This window comes from Ochotona princeps, chromosome 23 (assembly GCF_030435755.1).
Source record: "Ochotona princeps isolate mOchPri1 chromosome 23, mOchPri1.hap1, whole genome shotgun sequence".
NCBI lineage: Eukaryota > Metazoa > Chordata > Mammalia > Lagomorpha > Ochotonidae > Ochotona > Ochotona princeps.
The window spans coordinates 18,244,295-18,263,282 of NC_080854.1; the positions used below are offsets into that span (position 1 = coordinate 18,244,295).

The following is an 18,988-nucleotide window of genomic DNA, read 5'->3' on the forward strand; positions in this document are numbered from 1 at the left end:
TCAGCCACGCCCACCTCAGCCCACACTGTCACACTCTGACTTCACCTCTTGGCTGTACTTGGTGGCCCCGGGTGACTCTTGCTTTTTCCAAGATCCACTACCACTATGCTGGACTTATTAGCTGCTTCTTTCTCAGGAGTGTGCTTTATTTTTAATGACGTGTTTGTTTGGCACAAATTGTACATTGTGCTTGAAAAAAATTGTTTTCTCAGGGATTAACAAAAATTGAGACTAGTGACGCAGTAGGAATCACTAAAACATAAAGGAATTTGTTAAATGTCCCACCCACAAACCTTTTTTATTCATTCACATTCCTAAGAATGGAATTTTCTTTTTTTTTTCCTCTATTTCATATGTTTATTTATTTTTTTTGTTTTTTTTTAAATTATTATTTAACTTCATTAATTACATTGTATTATGTGACACAGTTACATAGATACTTGGGTTCTCCCCACCCCTCCCCAAACCTTCCCACCATGGTGGATTCCTCCACCTTGTTGCATAACCACAGCTCAAGTTCAGTTGAGATTCCCCCATTGCAAGCGTATTAAGTGTACTGTTCGTATTGCAGGGCGTAAGAAATGGCTGTCTTGGTCTTTCATGATTAATTCTAGATTTTAAGTTAGATGTAATATAACAGTAAATTGAAATATTCTGCAAAGCAAAAGAAATCTAGTCTGTTTACCCAATTCTGCATAATATACAACAAATCCAATTCTTTCTTTTTTTTAAAAAAAAGGCTTATTTTTATTGGAAAGGCAGATTTACAGAGAGGAGATATAGAGAGAAAAATGTTCTGTCTGCTGGTTTACTCCCCAAGTAGCCACAATGGCAGAAGCTGAGTCCATTCAAAGTCAGGAACCAGGAGCTTCTTCCGGGTCTCCCACGCAGGTGCAGTGTCCCGAGGCTTTGGGCCGTCCTCCACTGCTTTCCCAAGCCACAAGCAGGGAGCAGGGTGGGAAGTGGCGCAACTAGGACACGAAGTGGCACCCAGATGGAATCCCATATACAAGGTGAATATTTAGTCACTGAGCCATTGTGCTGGGCCAACAAACCCAGTTGTAAATAATGTATCACCTTATAATTGGTCTCTGATACAATTTCTGAAAGCCCTTTGAAAGACCAAATGATTGTAATGGACATCTGTTTTGACAAGAAATAACTACCCAGATTTTAATAATATCATTCTTTAAATTCTTAAGTTACTCTTCTTATTCTATTGTGCTTAAAGATAGGACTTTAAAAGGTTTAAACTTACATAGAATCATGGAGTTAGATAAGGACAGGGCTATCAGTTTAAACAGAGGCCTCAGGTTACCAAGTCCAGATACCAAGTCCTGTTCTAACCTGTCTGAAAGTTTCTAGCCCCTGAGGAAATGACCAGTTGGGATAATAGGGGGTTATTGTGGCAGAGAAGGTAAAAATACCACCTGCAACTCCAGCTACCATGAGTGCAGCTCCAATCTCAACTCTGTTTACAATCTCTGTTCTACTGACAGCCCAGCTCCCTGCTAAGGACAGGGAAAGCAGTGGAAGATGGCCTACAGACCTCAGGCTGGCCCGGTCCACGGCACTGCAGCTACCAGGGGCACTGAACCACCATATGGGTGGTTCCTCTGTCTCTCCCTTGCTTTCTCTTTCTTCAGCTGACTTTACATAAACAAAACCTTTTCAGAAGTCAGGATAATAAACTGAGATGATAAAGATTTCATTCTGACATAACCACCAAATACAGAAGACAGAAAAAAACAGAGGAATATGGTTTTTATTATTTTTTAATGTATAGGCTCCAAAACACTGTACTTAGAAATTTCCACAAGTAGGAAAAACAAGCAAAACAGTAAAGAACACCAGCATGAATACAAATTCCATACTGCACTTATGACTATATTAAATGTATATTAATATAATACTTTGGTAACATGGCCTCATCTCCTATTGTGTTCTAATGGATATTCAGGGAAGGTACTGAGAGAAAACTACAGAATCCTTCCTTCCGTGGCAGAAGGGGCACCCTTATGGGAGCCAGAAAAGGGGACCCAAAAGGCGGAGAGAAAAAAGACAATCTAACTCTAGCATGTAACCTAGCTGTAGGGTTTTAACATTGCCATTAAAAATGAAATCTGGAAAAGCCTGCCGTCAGACACAGCTCACGGTGTCTGTCTTTAGTGAATGAACAGGAAAGTTCACAATGAGACTGGGAAGCCAAGGATATAATTTTTATTGTGCGATGTTCTCCGTGATTTTCACCTCACTGTGTTATGCTCAAAAGGATAAGGAAAAGTCTTCAATCATGACTTTCATCTTAAGTGGGATCAAATGGCAGTTGGATTCCCTATCAGGGCAACAGAGTAGGCGGAGCTTAACTATGTCTGAAAGCCCAGTTAACATCAGAAAACCCTTTTTGGGAAAGAACAATACAAATGGAAGGATCCTTTAACAAGAGTTTGGTAACCACCAGAGTTCAAACCCAAGAGAAAGCCCAAGTGTCAGAGCACAGCAAGGCCTCAGGTTATCAGATACTCAGTAAAGCACACACTGGACAGAATTCCTTAATCCACTATTAGAACTTCCGTAGGAAAAACTACAGATGCAGTGAAAATACAAGGCATTAACCCAGGGGTGGAATTCAAAAACACCAAATGCCAAAGCAGCAGAGGTGCTTCTTAGTGCCTGCCCAACCTCCCTATATAAAACACCCGCTCAATGCCTGCTTCCTCTTAGCTTGCTTTATTCTTCGTGGTACTCATCACTCGGCCGTGTCATACGATTATTTGTTAAAATGTTTGAATTTTCTCCACTAAAATACAAGCTCTGAAAGAGTACCGTGTTTCACAATGCTACAAGCATAGCCTCACTGTCTAGGACACAGAGTGGCACATGTAGACGCACAACTGATGAAGAACTGTGGTACTCTCTTCAGTTTGAGCAGTGAGTATCTTGAGGTTACTCGGACTAAGTCAAACAATATACTTAGTGACCTTTATCTCTTACCAAAAATGTGCTGTTCTTTGCCTTACCATGCACCAGAATAAAGAAGAAACAAATATTACTAACTATTGGGGTCTATAAATGTTGCCCAATTCTTCGTGGTTTGGAAAGTTATAGGAAAAGCACCCAATAAAACCCTCAAAACGACCAACTCAGTGTACCAGCCAACTGTGACTGAAACCCAAGCGGTCCAAAAGGATCGTGAAGGCAAAAATCTAAGTTTTCAGATTCTGAAAAGCAGTTCTTACTTTTTCAGAGTTGGAATAATCTAAGTAGCCCAGGACTCTGCTGAGGGCTGTGTTTAACTGCATTTGTCCTGTCAGGCACTGAGGCTTTACAGATCTGTGGTTGCCTGGTCAGGCGTGGCAGTTTGGAATCAGAAAGCAGCAACCTTTTTGTGCAGTCTGGCACTTTAAAATCATTCTTCATTAATTAAAACACACACACACAACTAAGTGCCCACTGTGTATTAAACACTGTGTATAAATGTAAATTCTTAAAATATGGAATTTACCTATTGGTAGTAAAAGTAATTACAAAGCAATGTGATCAGCGTAAAATAGGAGAGGAAGACTACGGGAACCAAATGTGGAGTAGCTAAGACTGGCTGGAGAAGGCTGGAGAGAGCCTCTGGAAGTGATTTCACTGCAGCTGAGTCCTAAGATTAGCACTCCCTTGCAGCAAAGAAAGATGCAGAAGTCATGGAATCTGCAGCCACATAAAAAAATCAAAAGGCTATGAAGATAAAAATTGCTGTGGGAAAAAACTGTTATGAGTTACTGAAATTCGTAATTTCAGAAGGAGCAACTCAGGATGCTCATGTTGAAGGTGATCACAGGCGTCCATGGCATACCCGCTGGAATGTGATACAGTCACTGGGCCAGAAGACAAAGCATGACAACTGGAACTGAGGTAGAAAGACTGTAACAGAAAAGGTTATGCTCTCTGGCTGTTGGCACTCAAAGCCACTGCTAAAGACAGAAAATAGTAGAACTGCAATACAGTAGGAAGAAATGAGCCCTAAAAACAAATGAATCAATGGTGAACTAACTTGACTTGGTTTTTATCTTCATTTTGCACTTGAGAAGCCATGTACTTTATTTTAAATACATGTCAATTTTTCAACTTGATGAGCAATAAACGACAAAATCACTAACCACTCTAATTTCTTACTAGAGTCTTTCACCAGTTACCTTATTCAAATGGGATCCAATACTTTCGTTTTGCTACATTTCTATCTACAGTATGTATTCAAAGTACTGAGATAACTTGATTTTGATCTCTAAAGCAAACTTCAAATAGGGAGACTGAAAGATTATCTTAAGATTATTCAAATGGTAACATCAAGTTAAATATATTTCAAGTCACAATAAAAATTAAGGGAAAAAACTGGGCAGTGTTGAATTAGTGACAGGACATGTGTAGTTCAAGCTGAGTTAACAAGCATGCCATTTCAGAAACCAAACTATCATTCCTCCATGGATTTAAGAACACATAAGGAAAGATGGTTACGGCACTGAAAGGAGTGCCCATGTTGGATGTCTTTACGCAGTGGACGGTTCTCAATTCACTGTCAGGAGGTCTTCTCTTCTGGAGCTTTCTTTTGCATTACAAAGATCTTCTTGTTTATTTTCCTGGCTGAAGAAAATCAGATGAACTTACTGGTTACAATGGTGCTGAAAGAAGTTTAAAATTTGTTTTGCATTCGTTGTATTCCACTCTTGTTCTTTCAGGGGTCCTTCACACACAGACACATACTTTCTCAAAATTTTTTCTCCAACTTCTCGGAAATCTAAAGGTTCGTTGTGTGCAGTGCAGCTTGCGCCAGCAGCAGCAGGATCCTCGTCACCATGTTCTGCCTGTTGCTCTGCACAATGCTTCAATCCCCAGTAACACATTTCTCCACTGTACATCATAGCCAGCAGATGGATGTCACTAAATATTCCTGAAGAAGACATCGAGATTGGGAGATTAAAATTACAAAATTACAAATTGAAAAAAAAAAAAGACTAGTTACTAAACTCTACAAAATTTCTTCTCAATAAGCATTTTCCCTTCTGAACAGCACTTAGAATAGCCAAGTATAACTAGTAGTAGAACCTTCATTTTATCTCTATTTTATCCATAAAAAAAGCCAAAGGGAAAGAAAGAGATCTGTCCTTCAATTCACTCCCCAGCTCCCCACAACGTCCATGGCTGCGCCAGGCTGAGGAAGGAGCCAGGAGCTCACTCCAGGCTGAGGAAGGAGCCAGGAGCTCACTCCAGGTTTCCCACATGGCTAGCAGACACCCACATACTCGAGCCATCACGTGCTGCTTCCACAGTGGGCACTACCAGAAAGCTGGACAGGCTGTGGGGCCAGGAGAGACAGGCCACACAAGTGGAGGCTCAACTCACTGTGCCACATGGAGGACCCCAATGTATCCTTCTAACTGATAGCTTTTCCAAAGAGCCAACATGTAATGAAATATGTATGCATTTAAGGCACACAAAAATTTAGCAGAAAGACAAACATAGCTGGTATCAATCACCTTTGGGGTCAGAGGGAGGCATTTTATATGGAATACAGGATAAATGACACTTTCAGATGGCATTGTATAACATGCATCCCTGTTCAGGAAGTTGCATCCTTTGATAGTATCCTAAGATACACTCCTTCTTACTTGTTTTTCAGGACACAGAAATGATAAAAAGTAAACTCTGTTAGTCAAATCAGCTTCTGTAGAGCAGTCTTCTGGGAAGTCCTTTGTGACTCTTCCACCCATGTTTCACTGGCCAGAATTTAAGCAAGTGTCTTCCTGTAGCTGTAAGAAAACCTAGGATATACAGTCCTTAACCTAATAATTTCCCAAATAAGATTAAAGCTTTCTTAATAAGAAAAAGATGGGGTGAAGAATGTTGGGCGATAACTGCAAGTTTCTGCCACAGACATCTAGGCATCAGAAGAAGTTTAGGACCCAGGTATAGAGAATCATTTTGGTTTTAGACCTAAACGTGAGGAGAGAAGATCACCTACTCTTAACCATCTCCTATAAAAGGAGGGACTGAAGTCTTGGTGAACCATGCAACCTGTACAAGATTACACAGCTACAAGTGATGTTCGATTATACATCCCAACTTTGTTCTCTTCTGTCTCCTTTGAAATTTTGATAAATGAAAAGAAATACGAGAAATTGTTAAAAAAAAAAAAAAAAAAAAAAACCTTCTTGGGAAAATTCTGGAATTTTAAGCATACTTTAATTCTTGGTATATTTCTTTGTTAGCATCTCCAATCTTTTTCTATCTGAGCATGTTTCCTTGACACTAAACACTTGATAAAAACCCTGAAGGCAGTGATTTAAGTGATATTAACACAGACCTAACTAGAGACCCAAAGTTGTTACCTTCTGTTTATTTAGACAAATATCATAGACCAGCTTATTAAAGAGTTCCCTCAGTGGGCATGATTTTTTTTCTTAATAAATCTGGAGTATTCTGATATGTTTACAGAATGTACACATTTATTATCCCAGATAGCTAATGAACCAGGTAGAGACTCTGAAAATGATCTTTGGGTAAGCTCATCAGCCACCCACCAGGAATTATGACATAGAGCTGTTAACCTAGGATACTGAAGCTAATGGTGAGGTAGGCCTTAAATGCTATAGAAATCCACAGAAAAGTGGCCTGAGTCACCCACTTCTATTATTTTCTTATTTCTAATTAGAAAGTAAGGTACCCAGATGGTATGGAATTGTTATATTCAGGAGGCCTGTGATATTGGTGTCTTCTCTTGGCAGTACTTTGAGTTCACTAGCCTCTAGCTGCAGGTCTTGCTTCAGCAGAAGAATCAAAAGCCTGAGGTAAGGGTCTGCCAGCATTTTCTGGGACCAAGGAGAACCATGTGGCATTGACTTCTTATGTTCATTCCAAATTAGGATGGTCAATCAGATTGGTCTCTCCAGATGACTAGATCAGAAGCTGGGAAATGTTTCAGAGCCTGTCCTCCACAGAGTTTCTCAGAAAGGCCCAAATACATGGGGAAAGGACTTCCTAATATTCTGAATAATTCCTTATCATTTAGTCATTTAGTGAGAAAATTTTATGAGACATCAAAATACTTTGTGGCTAAATCTTGGTGACCATTTACCTAATTTTATCGGAACTCGAAATTTGTTTACTGTGAGTTTAATTTTTTTTCCCAAGGTATGATAATTTATACATGGGACATTACTTGTGTGTCATTGAATTTCCAACTTTTAAACTTACCAATTACACGTGGTAAGCCTCTTGGCCGCATTTCTGAGCCTGACTCCTCTCTGAAAGTTTGGACATAGCCTTACTAAGCAGAAGGCTTTTAAAAAAATCATCAGGATAAATCCAAAATCAAATGGAGTAAATAAAAATGCCATCCAGCTTTCATACCCTAGTTTTAAGCACCCCCTTACTGATGTATAATATTGAGGTCCCACCCTTTTTTATGTATACCATTGAAGTTCCTCCCTTCCCTGTAGTCCCTTTACCCCACTGCTCAACCTAGAACCTGAATATCAGATCAGCTAAAGGACAGCCTGAGCTAGTATCACTACATGCCTCCATAGCTGAACAAAGCAGATTTCTGTACATTCTATGTCATTTCCTATTTCAGCAATATTTTGAAGCCCAGGAATTTATTTTGAATAAGCTCCCTAAATTGTTGTGATGCTCCCAGAAGCTGCCTGTTTGCCATGTTTTTTCCCCCTGTGCATGTCACATGCAGCCCTCACTCTTACTTTGTGATATATTCTTGTTCTTTCCACCCTCACCTCCCCAGGGCACATGCCCTTCCTACCTGGGATGTGTAGTTACCAAGGATATATTTAGGGCAAACATTAGTGTTTCACTGAAAAACTACACTAAGTGGTAAAGGGAAACACCAAGGCCATATCATATAAGCAAAGAGTGCATATATATAGAAAAGCCACTCTTGGAAAGTAGGAAGTCTGAGTTTCGTATTGTTCATCTCTTTCTAATACATCAGTATGTTAATGCATTTGTTTTGAAAGTGTAGGCTGTGAGCCAGTAGCCTGAGCTATTGGGTCCTACAAGCTTGTTCTAAAAGGGCAGAGTCATAGGCAGATAAGAACAAGAGGCGCTCATCTTGCTCAGCATCTTCTTCATGTGAAAGGGCGCTAAATGTCTACCTGTGGTTACTGTCAGTGTGTCACAGTGTGATACATGGCTGGTCAGGGCTACGTGCGGATGCAACAAATGCCAAAACAACATGATGGCATCTCTTTCAAACTTACTACAAAGACGAGATTAGAAGTATGTTTCTACTTCACACGAAAATATTTTATTCTTTTTTTACATAGCCTTTTATGATTTTTCTCTGTAACCTAGCTTGAAATTAAATGAGTGAAGCTTAAGAAGTTTCTTCAAATCCTAAAGAATTTTAAATCGCAGTGTTCCAGGGGCCAGTGCTGCAGACTGGCAGGCATCCCATATGCTGCCAGTTTCAATCCTGGCTGCTCTAGTTCTGACCTGGCCCCCTGCTCATGCGCCTGGGAAAGCAGCAGCAGATGGCCCGAGGGCTTGGGCCCCTGCACTACATGGAGGCCTGGATGAGGCTTCTGGTTCCTGGCTTCCACCTGGCCCAGCCCCAGTCGCTTTGGTCATCTGAGGAGTAAAACAGGAAACGGAAGACTTCCCTCTCTCTACTTCTGCCTTTCAAATAAGCAAATAAATCTAAAAAAGAAAAAAAGAAAGAAAAGAAGAAGAAGAAGAAAAAGAAATCTTGGGCCTGGCAGCGTGGCCTAGCGGCTAAAGTCCTCGCCTTGAATGCCCTGGGATCCCATATGGGCGCCGGTTCTAGTCCCAGCAGCTCCACTTCCCATCCAGCTCCCTGCTTGTGGCCTGGGAAAGCAGTCGAGGACGGCCCAATGCATAGGGACACTGCACCCACGTGGGAGACCTGGAAGAGGTTCCTGGTTCCCGGCTTCGGATCGGCGCAGCACCGGCTGTTGCGGCTCACTTGGGGAGTGAATCATCAGATGGAAGATCTTCCTCTCTGTCTCTCCTCCTCTCTGTATATCCGGCTTTCCAATAAAAATGAATAAATCTTTAAAAAAAAAATTAAAAAAAAAAAAAATCTTTCAAGAGATGACATTACCTGCGCTCAGTAACTTGGCTGTGTCTAGGTCTTGGAAAGCAACTCCGTCATTTAACTGGACAGGACAGCGATAATTTAGCATCTGTAGCAAGTAGCCGATTCCATCAACAAGATACTAAATAAAAGCCAAAAATTGGAAGTATTATTTACACAGCTATATAAATATTTTCCCCCATTCTTAACAGGAAATGGGCTAATGTACATACACATATGGCTATTACATTTTGATAGGATAAAGACCTACTACTTCATAAATACAAAATATTGTCATGTTATAAACATACTCTTCCAAACGCTGCAGTGAGGAAGACTACGAAAAACACTTAGTAAAGAGCATTAATTCGTAACATGCTTGTCAAAATTATTGTTCGACAGGGTCAAAATAATGGAGATGCATTCAATGATTTTAAAAAGTTAAGAAAGATCAGAGGGCCATGCTTTTCTGGGAGCATGGTCCTATGGGTTCCTCAGAAGTCACAGATGCTCAGTATCCAACAATGTTTGCTTTAGGTCAAAACAATATACTTATACATTAACACAGGTTATCTTGTATGTCATTCAGAACTTTGAAGGACTTTTAGATCTTTCCAGCTGACAAAAATGCTCTCAAATGTTAACTATTTTATCTTTTAGAATTCACAATTCCAACTTGTTTAAGATGATGCAGCTAGTAGGTGAAGTATAAAATCACTCTTTAGGGGCCTGGCGGTGTGGCCTAGTGGCTAAAGTCCTCGCCTTGAACACCCCGGGATCCCATATGGGCGCCGGTTCTAAACCTGGCAGCTCCACTTCCCATCCAGCTGCCTGCTTGTGGCCTGGGAAAGCAGTCGAGGACGGCACAATGCATAGGGACACTGCACCCACGTGGGAGACCTGGAAGAGGTTCCTGGTTCCCCGCTTCGGATTGGCACAGCACCTGTGGGCTGTTGTGCTCACTTGGGGAGTGAACTATTGGACAGAAGATCTTCCTCTCTGTCTCTCCTCCTCTCTGTATATCTGACTTTGTAATAAAATAAATAAATCTTAAAAAAAAAATCACTCTTTAATTCCACTACTCTTAACTATTGTAATGAAGGCAGCTCTGTGCAATCTGTCAACAATCTTCAAGGTGTCAAGAAGCTTGCCCACCTTTTTCAGCAGGGCAGATTTTCTCAAGAGCCATTCTCTCCTTTTGGTCAGAGAATGACAATACATATACAGCAGAGCTCCCCGTCTCCAGGAAAGGCATTCCAGCAGCTCATCCCCCAGCAAGTCGCTGTGCTGAAACACAGAAAACAGAGACACCCGAAGCCTGGGCAAGTCCAAGCGGAAACTCAGATGCCAGCAACTAAAAACAACCTCACGTCACAAGACATGCCCTTGGCATTGTTACTTACACAGGAATGCCTCATAGCCAATCAAGTAGAAGTAGGAGGGGCCAACATCAGGTTAAGTTATAAGTCACGATACTGACATTCTGTATCAGAGAGCAAGTTCAAGTCCCAGCTGCTCTACTTTGGCTCTACCTTCCTGCTAATGTGCCTGGGGAAGCAATGGATATAGGGCAAGTATTTGGGCCCTTGTCACCCATACAGGAGCCAGATGGAGTTTCCGGCTCCAGGCTTAGGCCATTTGGACAATCAGCAGATGAAGGCAGGTTGTGACCCTATTGCTGTCTCTCTTTTCTTTCCTTCTTCCTTCTGTTCTCCCTCCATCTCCCTTTCTCTTTGTAACTCTGCTTTTCAAATAAATAAATCTTTGAAAATACAAAATATTTTAGGAGTAAATTCCCTTAATACATTCATATAAAAGTAGTCCATCATATAATTAATATATTTCAGAGATACGTTAGTTGAAGTGAGATTGCATTTATTTCTACTCTTGCTAGAATAAAATGAAAAAGCTGGACACACACACCAAAAAAGGTTTTAGTAAGTCAATATCTTTACAGTTGTTTGTCACTTAAATCTGGATGACTTTTTTTTCAGTTAGCCTATCTTGACACAGACAGCCAAGAAGATACCCAGGTAGAGAATCAGCAGGCAGTTACAGGAAAGAAACTGCTTGCTCAGAAGAGCGCCATGGCTAGAGACTTAGATCTTGGAGTCATGTAAATGGAGAGCACCTGAAAAGGCAAGTGGACCAGGCTGTCAAGCAGACAGAACAGAGGCTGCCAGAGGCATGGGGGAGCCATCCTTGGGGAATGCCTATGGTTCAAGTTAAATAGAAGGGAAGTGCTAGAGAAACAACAGGAAGTTCCTCTTCTCGGAGAGGAACGAGGAGAAAAGGAGCATGTGGGGTGTCATGGGGACAGGTGAGCCATGTGACAAAAGGCAGCACATCGCTGTTCAGCAGGGTAAGAACTGTAAAAAAAGGACAGTACATTAAAACACCTGCAAAAGGAAAAAGAGCAGAAGTAAGGAATGTCTGGGTTAAGAAAATGAGGAGGCGCTGCAATTACAATTCCATTATGCAAATATTCCAAAGCTACTTAGTAAAATACTTATTAGTAAAATAAGGTATTTTGGCTGTGATGTTTGAATTTTTAAGCTCACTTATCTTCTTCCTTCTATGTTAATTTGAAAAGAATCAAAAGTACAATCAAAAGGGAAAAAATACAAACTGTCAGAGCAGAATAGCAAGAACTAAGAGGACTCCACCATAGTTTGTAAGAATGCAAAACTTACTTTTGGATACATATTATTTTCTTTAACCAAAACTTCTGGTTCTGAAAGAAAACGGATCAGTTCTTTTACTTTCTGCGCAGAAAAGTCCTCTGGAAAATCTTCATCTACTAACTTATTCTCCTCAAAATACGTCATGTCCAAAATAGCCTAAAAGGAGAAAAAGCAAAAGCTTATAAGAATAACATATATTTTAGCAGAAATTAAATCTCCCTCCATACTATGCAAGTTTGATAAGTAGGTAAGATGTAATATAATTTGAGAAAAAACTTCCATGAGTATTTTAGTCCACATGTACTTTAAAATGAGTCAAATTACATAAGTAATTACAAAATTAGATATACACTGAATTAAAGACAATCTCACTTCCCTCAAAAACATAGAATAGGATTGTTTCAGTGTTAATCACAAACAATATAATTATTGAAAAATGTAACATTGCATTCTTTAGCATGTATGTGTACATAACCCCTTACATTTTCTAAGTACGTGATATCTTAAGGTCACCATCACTGATTTGGCAGTGAATCTTCAAAGGACTTACCTGCTCCCTCAGATGCAGAGCCACCAACATGATGCAATTCAAACCCTCAGTCACCAGGATCCTTGATACAGGAGATACTCCGCAAGCACCTTAAAATTCCTGCATCCTGGGGCCCAGCAGCGTGGCCCAGCGGCTAAAGTCCTCGCCTTGAATGCCCTGGGATCCCATATGGGCACCGGTTCTAATCCCGGCAGCTCCACTTCCCATCCAGCTCCCTGATTGTGGCCTGGGAAAGCAGTCGAGGACGGCCCAATGCATAAGGACCCTGCACCCACGTGGGAGACCTGGAAGAGGTTCCTGGTTCCTGGTCCTGGCATTGGATTGGCGCGCACCGGCCCATTGCGGCTCACTTGGGGAGTGAAACATCGGATGGAAAATCTTCCTATGTCTCTCCTCCTCTCTGTATATCCGGCTTTCCAATAATAATAAAATCTTTTAAAAAAAAAATTCCTGCATCCTTTTTCTTGTTTTAATCTACTGGACCGAGACTAAGGAGAGTGGGTTCTAGTGTCAGTTCTATTCCCAGTCACCCAACCAAAGACAAATCCTTTTTATCTCTCTTGAGCCTCAATTTTTTCACTGGTGAAATGATACTTCAGGATGAAATGCCTTCCCAGGCTCCTTGCTTGGAGGGAAAAACGAATCAACAAGTGAAAAGCCCTTATATCCTTATAGCCCTCCATGGCACATGCTCAGTGATCCTTGTTACTGTGGAGAAGGCCTAGCCAAAATGGGAGCTCATGCTATGGAAGATCTGTTGATTCAGAACCAAGACAGGGCTCAAGGGAGTCTCGGAGACTTCAATCTGTACCTCTAGATTGTTTGGCTTATTCTTGGAAAGAAGTTAAAATGTTTAGAACACTTTTAAGTGAAAGACTTGACATGATGACATGCATCCTATGGAAAGAAGCAGGGAGTGCTCAGGACAGAAGTGCAGTGTCAGACTTGGCTGGAGCTTCTGAATAACTGTTAGAGGCTCATTCAGCCAGGATATGTGAAAGCAGAAATGATCTTCATGTAGCTCCTGGGAAAGCACACTGCCAGGCATGTGAATGCTCTGAGTGCTATGGAAGCCTGACTAGGTTTACTCTGCTTTCTCTCTCATCTCATCTTTACTAGCCCTTAGCAATCAAGAAAAGGTATATGGAAAGCACTAATTACGGAGTGTTACAATAATGTTAGTTAATGCAATGAATTATATTCTTATGTCAGCTTGCCACAGTAGAGTTTGGAAACATAGGTGCTGTCACAAAGAAGCATCAACCTGAAATGAAAATAAACAAGGAGAACAGAAAAATCTATGGATGTGCCTGACATTAGCAGGAGAAATCATTTGCAGAATTCTAAAGTGCATTTCAAAGAGAAAAAACATCAGGACTTGAGCAATGCCTACATTACTATTTTTGCTGAATTTAAAAAGAAACCATTCTGTATGTCTTTCCTGAATTTTTATTTTTTAAACATGTATTTATTTTCATTTCAAAGGCAGATTTTACAGAGAAGACTATAGATGAAGGTTTTCCATTCCGATTCACTCCCCAAATTGTTGTAACAACCAGAGATGAGTTGATCCAAAGCTGGGAATCAGGAACTTCTTCCAGGTCTCCCATGTGGGTGCAGAGTCCCAAAGACTTGGGTCACCCTCCAGTGCCTTCCCAGGCTACCAGCAAAGAGCTGAACTGGAAGTGGAGCAGCCAGGACAAAAAGCACTGCCTGTATGGGATGTCACTGCCACAGGGTGAAGGATTAGCCTGTCGTGCCAAGACGAAAGCCTTGCCCCATCTTTTCTTCTCAATCCCACTAACAAATCTTACTTTTTGAAATACTGCCTCAGTACATTGGTGCCTGCAGAGGACACCTGAGTATCATAACAGAGAATGGAGGACAGAACAAATCGATCAACTACCCCAGCCAAATGCTGACAGTGAATACCTGAGCAAACGGAGACTCTAAGGTGGACTATGTCAGCCAGTGGATTTTGAAAGAGTTCATTGCGATTGGAGTGATAACACTGACAGCAATATGGAACTGTTGAGCTATCAAAATCACTTGAGCAGGACTCTTGGAGCATGCCCTACATGGGGACCCTGGGATGGTTGGGAGGCTGGGTATGGCTTCTCCCCTTATCTCTTCCTTCCCCCAGATACGGGAGGGGAAAAAAGAGAATGTCAAAATAATGGCCTCACCCACATGCCTCCAGCCCTTGACCCTTTGCACCCTAATCAACTATGTAAAAAATATCAAAAATAAAATTAAACACTGCCTCAAAGTGTCAGGTCTATATGCTTTACACAATTTTTTTTTAACTGAAGTCGTTTAAAAACAGAACAAGTCAATGTACTGAGCAGCTGAGTGCGTCGGCGGACCAGGAGGCTTATCGGGAGCAGGAACACTTGATGCAGAGATTCATCTTGGAGCAACTGAGTCCAGATGTTATACCTCCTTCCTCCCTACCTCCATCCTGAAAAGCAGAAGGCAGCCCTAACCCCAGTGCTGTGTCTTCTCACCTTTCCCAGTGTAAATAGCTAGCTTACTCCCAACCTTTCTGCTCTCTTCAATTTTAATTAACATAAGAAAAACAATTCTAGAGACTGCTAGTTTCACCCAAGTTAGTGATTAAGGAGAGCTTTGTGCACCCTGGCTTGTTGGGATATAAGTCTGTGTGTGTCATCCTGCAAGTGTGGATAACAGCCGCAATGTAGATTAAATTATTTCTCCATTAAGCATCTCCTGGTTCTTGGATCAATCGTGACACTGTAATTCCACCTAAATTTTGGAGTCAGCCACTTAAAGCAACAATTGTAGCCTCATGTGAGAGTCCCCATCTGTGTTAGTACCTGTGTGTAAAGTTCCAGAAGATTTGATGGATTAGAACATTCTTTTTCTTCTCCACACAGGAGTTTCAATTTTTCTAAAGCTGCAGAAGCCCGAATTAAAAAGTGATCTGGAAGAAATAAAAATATAATAATTTTACATAGTTTGAATGCTATTTAAATCAAACATCATGTACCTGAAATGACAAAATTATTTTCTGGCATATAGAGAAACCATATTATAGTAATATTTTTTTTTGAAATAAGAAGCATATTACACTAATTAATCCTAGTTAAGTCAATTTATCATGAAAATCTATTCCACCAAGTCAATCTTTCTACATTTACTATTGCCATTGCTATTTTTTTTTTAGAATCTTTATTTTCAATATTGATTACATGGACACGTGGGCCTTTGATTAGGGTGTGGAGTGTTGACGTGACACTGCTGCCATTTCTACAAGCAGTCTATGGTCTCCTAATGACTCTCTTAGATGTTGATGCAATCAAAATGTGCAAGTAAATTGAAAATCCCTTACCAGAATAGTATAAACACTATACATAAATGCACAGAAAGATTTTCACAGAAAACTTTTTTAAAAAGATTTATTTATTTTTATTGGAAAGGCAAATTTATAGAGGAGAGATCAAGAGAAAGATCTTCCCTCTGCTGGTTCACTCCTGACATAGCTGCAAGAGCCAGGGGCACTTGAAGGCAGAGGGGTTAGCTGGTTGAGCTACCATGCCGGCCCCCACAGACAATTTTTAATTTCATAAATACACTTGTAAATGTAAGCTTTCACAAATATAATTTAAAAAATGCCAAAGTAAATGCCTTATAAAATGTCAGCACTCTGGGCAGTTATCTTTACCATGATTGTTTTTTATAGCTGTTGAACAAAAACTCTATAATGCATTTCTGCTTCATGTTTAAAATTTAGAAATGATCGATTTATACTTCTTGAAAGGCCGAGGGCCAGAAGCACAAACAGAAACTTAGAGGGCTCCTCTCCCCAGATCCCCTCGCTCACTAGTGACCAAATGAGGACCCCCCCAAAGGTTCCCAGCAAACTCTAACCTGTACGGACACCAGATAGAGATGCTGCTAGGTCCACTCTTCCCCTAACCTGAAAGCTGCTTCTTTGGCTGTCCTCCCATCCCTCCTCAGCCCCAGAAGCACACCCACACAACTCAGAAAAGCTTCTGTGACCTGAAATCTTCCGTGCTTCCTTAGAGATGAGGTTGACATTTAACTTGGTAGTTTTAACTTTAGATGTAAACATTTGCACCGAACTCGCTAAAAACACTGCCAAAGCAGTGCCAGGTCAACCCATAACATTATCGTGGCTTAGGGTGCGGAGGCTGCAAAGCTGAGAATTTTTTTTCCCCAAGCCCACAAAAGTGCACTTTTTTTACGATTTAGTCAAAGTCCTGAGCAGGAAGGCAACAGATACAAGTAATTGTTACACCTGCTTACACAAAAGGAAGGAACAAAACCTGGCCAGAAACTGGTCATTCTTAGATGGCATAATGTCTAGCTAAGTCTGATCTAATTTGAAAAAAAAAAAGCAGGAACTAGCAAGTCCTGTAACCTAATAAAAATATAGTTCTATTAAAGAACAACATTTCAATACATATTGTTTTTATTGTCAAGGTCAATTCAAATAACGCAACCTTGTTTTAAGTAGACTCTACAGAGTGAGATAGTCTTGTTGACAATTCTTTAGTTAGGTTGAATTGATTTCACTACTGACTAATAGCTCATAACCTGGACCACTGTCATTAGAACTGCAGTAAACTTAAAATCTCAACAAAAAAAGTATATGCAGCAACATGTTTGTTATTCCTGGGACTTGTTGGAGGTGAACTGGATACATCCTAGCAACAGTTCCCAGGATCTGGGACCTCTACAGGTTTCAAGGCAGTCTGTGGATATTTTTGAAGAAGACCCCATAGAGGGAAAATCATGTGGCAGTCTTCGCTGGGTATTTTGAAATACTGGGTAGTCTGTTGCTGTTCCTATTCAAGAGACTCGCCAACTGTTCAATCGCTTGGGAAAATGTTCCACTGCCCCTCTCCTGTGTCTGAGGACACGGTGATGGTGCATAAGAAGTTTAAAATGTCTCCAAAGCAAAGGCTCAAAACTAACCAAAAAAGGAGTTACGTAAAACTGAGAAGGGGCGAAAATAAAATGGGACTGAAAACTGGAAGATCAAGGTAACTGCCAGTTTTTCAAAGGAAACAGCTCAGACATTTCCAGAGCCCTCCCCTGAGAATCTGAGCTGCACCCGTAAAAACTCCTCTGCAAAAACCCAAAATGTAAACAAACACGGAAACACCGCGGAAAGAGCCACTGCTAGACCCGCCCATCTGTCTTCGCTGCCTGCACAGCCATGGTTACTCACTGCAGGACCAACAGTCAGTCTGATCCTCGATTTCAGCTCTCCTGTGTCCCCCCGTCGCCCCAAAGACAGTACACAACCAGCGGAGATGGGCGCAGGGCACGGATGGCACTCGTTAGAAAACGAGAGATTTTAAAAGCACAGGCTTTGGCTCTGTGACTTCCGGCGTGATGGGCAATCGATGCATGGGGTGGTCAACAACAAACTAAAAATCTTGGGGTAGCAGTGGCCTGGGATCCCTGCACCCCCGGGGGGTCTGCAGGCCTCAGCCGCCCGCCCTGATGGCCTTCGACCATCAGCCCTGAACCATCGTGCGCCAAGCCCGCCGCCCTCTCCTCGGCTCCCTCACCGTCTTCACCGGCGGCTTCACTTAGCTGCTGTATATGGGCCTGAGCCAGGTCCCCGAGCTCTTCCACTCGCCTCACCACAGAGCACCCTGCGGCCGCCATGGCCACAACGGGCGGGCGCGCCCCGACCACGTGACCGCGCCGGCCGGCGATCACCTGATCCCCAGGCGCCAGCGAGGCGTGGGGGCGGAGCTCCTGTGGTTAGTGGGCGGAGACATCAGCCCCGGAAGAAGGTAGACCCCGGCCGGCAGAGGTCGTTCCGGGTTACTTTCCCGACCGCCCCGCCCATTCGGCTGCCCCGCTCCCTCCCATAATCCTGTGCCGATTGGAGGGGTGGCTCTGACGTCAGGACACACCTGTCTCCCGCCCCCTCATCTAAACCAATCAGAAGTCAACTCTGGCCTCAGGCTGAGCTAATAGGAAGTCCCGGTAGGAGAGCCGCTGGCGGGAAGGCCCAGGGGAAGGTTGGGGGAGAGGGCTGTGGACTGAAAGGGTCGTGTGCCTAAAATGAAGTGGTCAGGATCCCCTGGTCAGAAAAGGAAAGCCTGCCGGCCTAGTGTGTCGGGTCAGGAAGCTCCCAGTATTTGTCGCTAACTACCGCCTGAGTTTTAGTGAAAGCACGTTAAGCAGCTGGCAACCAGTAGTTGTAAAAAGTGGCAGCGGCAGCACTTCCTTACCGCACCCTCCTCTAGGGCCCTGTCACTCACCCAGCTGGGCGAAGCACGCACCCCACAGGCCCAACTTGCACTCTGTATTCCCTGCCGCCTTCCTCCTTCGCTCCAGTGAGCAGGTTTAATTCCAAGATAGAGAATTTGGGAGAACAAAGCAGGCTCTGGAAGGCTTCTGGGCCGACTTTGCTTTAAGGTCAGTGAGGTAAGAATGAGTGAAAACAACAGAGAAGACAGCCCCTGAATGGTTTCACTCTTTTTAACAAAAACAAAGCAAAACAAACCCCTGTTGTTCCGCGTTCGTGCTCAGTAGGCACTGGGGTTAACACTTCTTTCTGGCTATGAGTGGCAGGTTGTTATGGCAGGGAATTCAGATGGCACATCAGGATGGAATGTCAGATTGTCATCACTGCAGGCACAGGAGCAGCTC

At 42.2% G+C, this 18,988-nt stretch overlaps 1 protein-coding gene across 1 annotated transcript; it reads right to left on the minus strand.

Moving 5' to 3' along the window:
- Positions 1 to 4,212: 4,212 nt before the first annotated feature.
- Positions 4,213 to 18,135, minus strand: RIMOC1 (RAB7A interacting MON1-CCZ1 complex subunit 1). The gene is made up of 6 exons (XM_058680092.1): positions 17,893 to 18,135; positions 15,166 to 15,272; positions 11,788 to 11,934; positions 10,250 to 10,381; positions 9,122 to 9,236; positions 4,213 to 4,936 (listed from the first exon to the last, which is right to left on the minus strand). Exons 1-6 carry the CDS (start codon positions 17,990 to 17,992, stop codon positions 4,650 to 4,652), a joined length of 888 nt encoding a protein of 295 aa, XP_058536075.1. The 5' UTR covers positions 17,993 to 18,135; the 3' UTR covers positions 4,213 to 4,649.
- Between the last annotated feature and the right edge of the window lie 853 nt (positions 18,136 to 18,988).

Bases quoted from the DNA above. Each gene is read 5' to 3' on its own strand.
- RIMOC1 (XM_058680092.1), bottom strand. From the start codon at position 17,992: ATGGCGGCCGCAGGGTGCTCTGTGGTGAGGCGAGTGGAAGAGCTCGGG. The intron at 11,935-15,165 runs GTACTAACACAG...TTCTCCTTTTAG, and splicing joins TTCTGGAACTTTACACACAG to GCTATTTTGGACATGACGTA. The intron at 9,237-10,249 runs GTGGGCAAGCTT...GCTTTTATTTAG, and splicing joins AATCTGCCCTGCTGAAAAAG to TATCTTGTTGATGGAATCGG.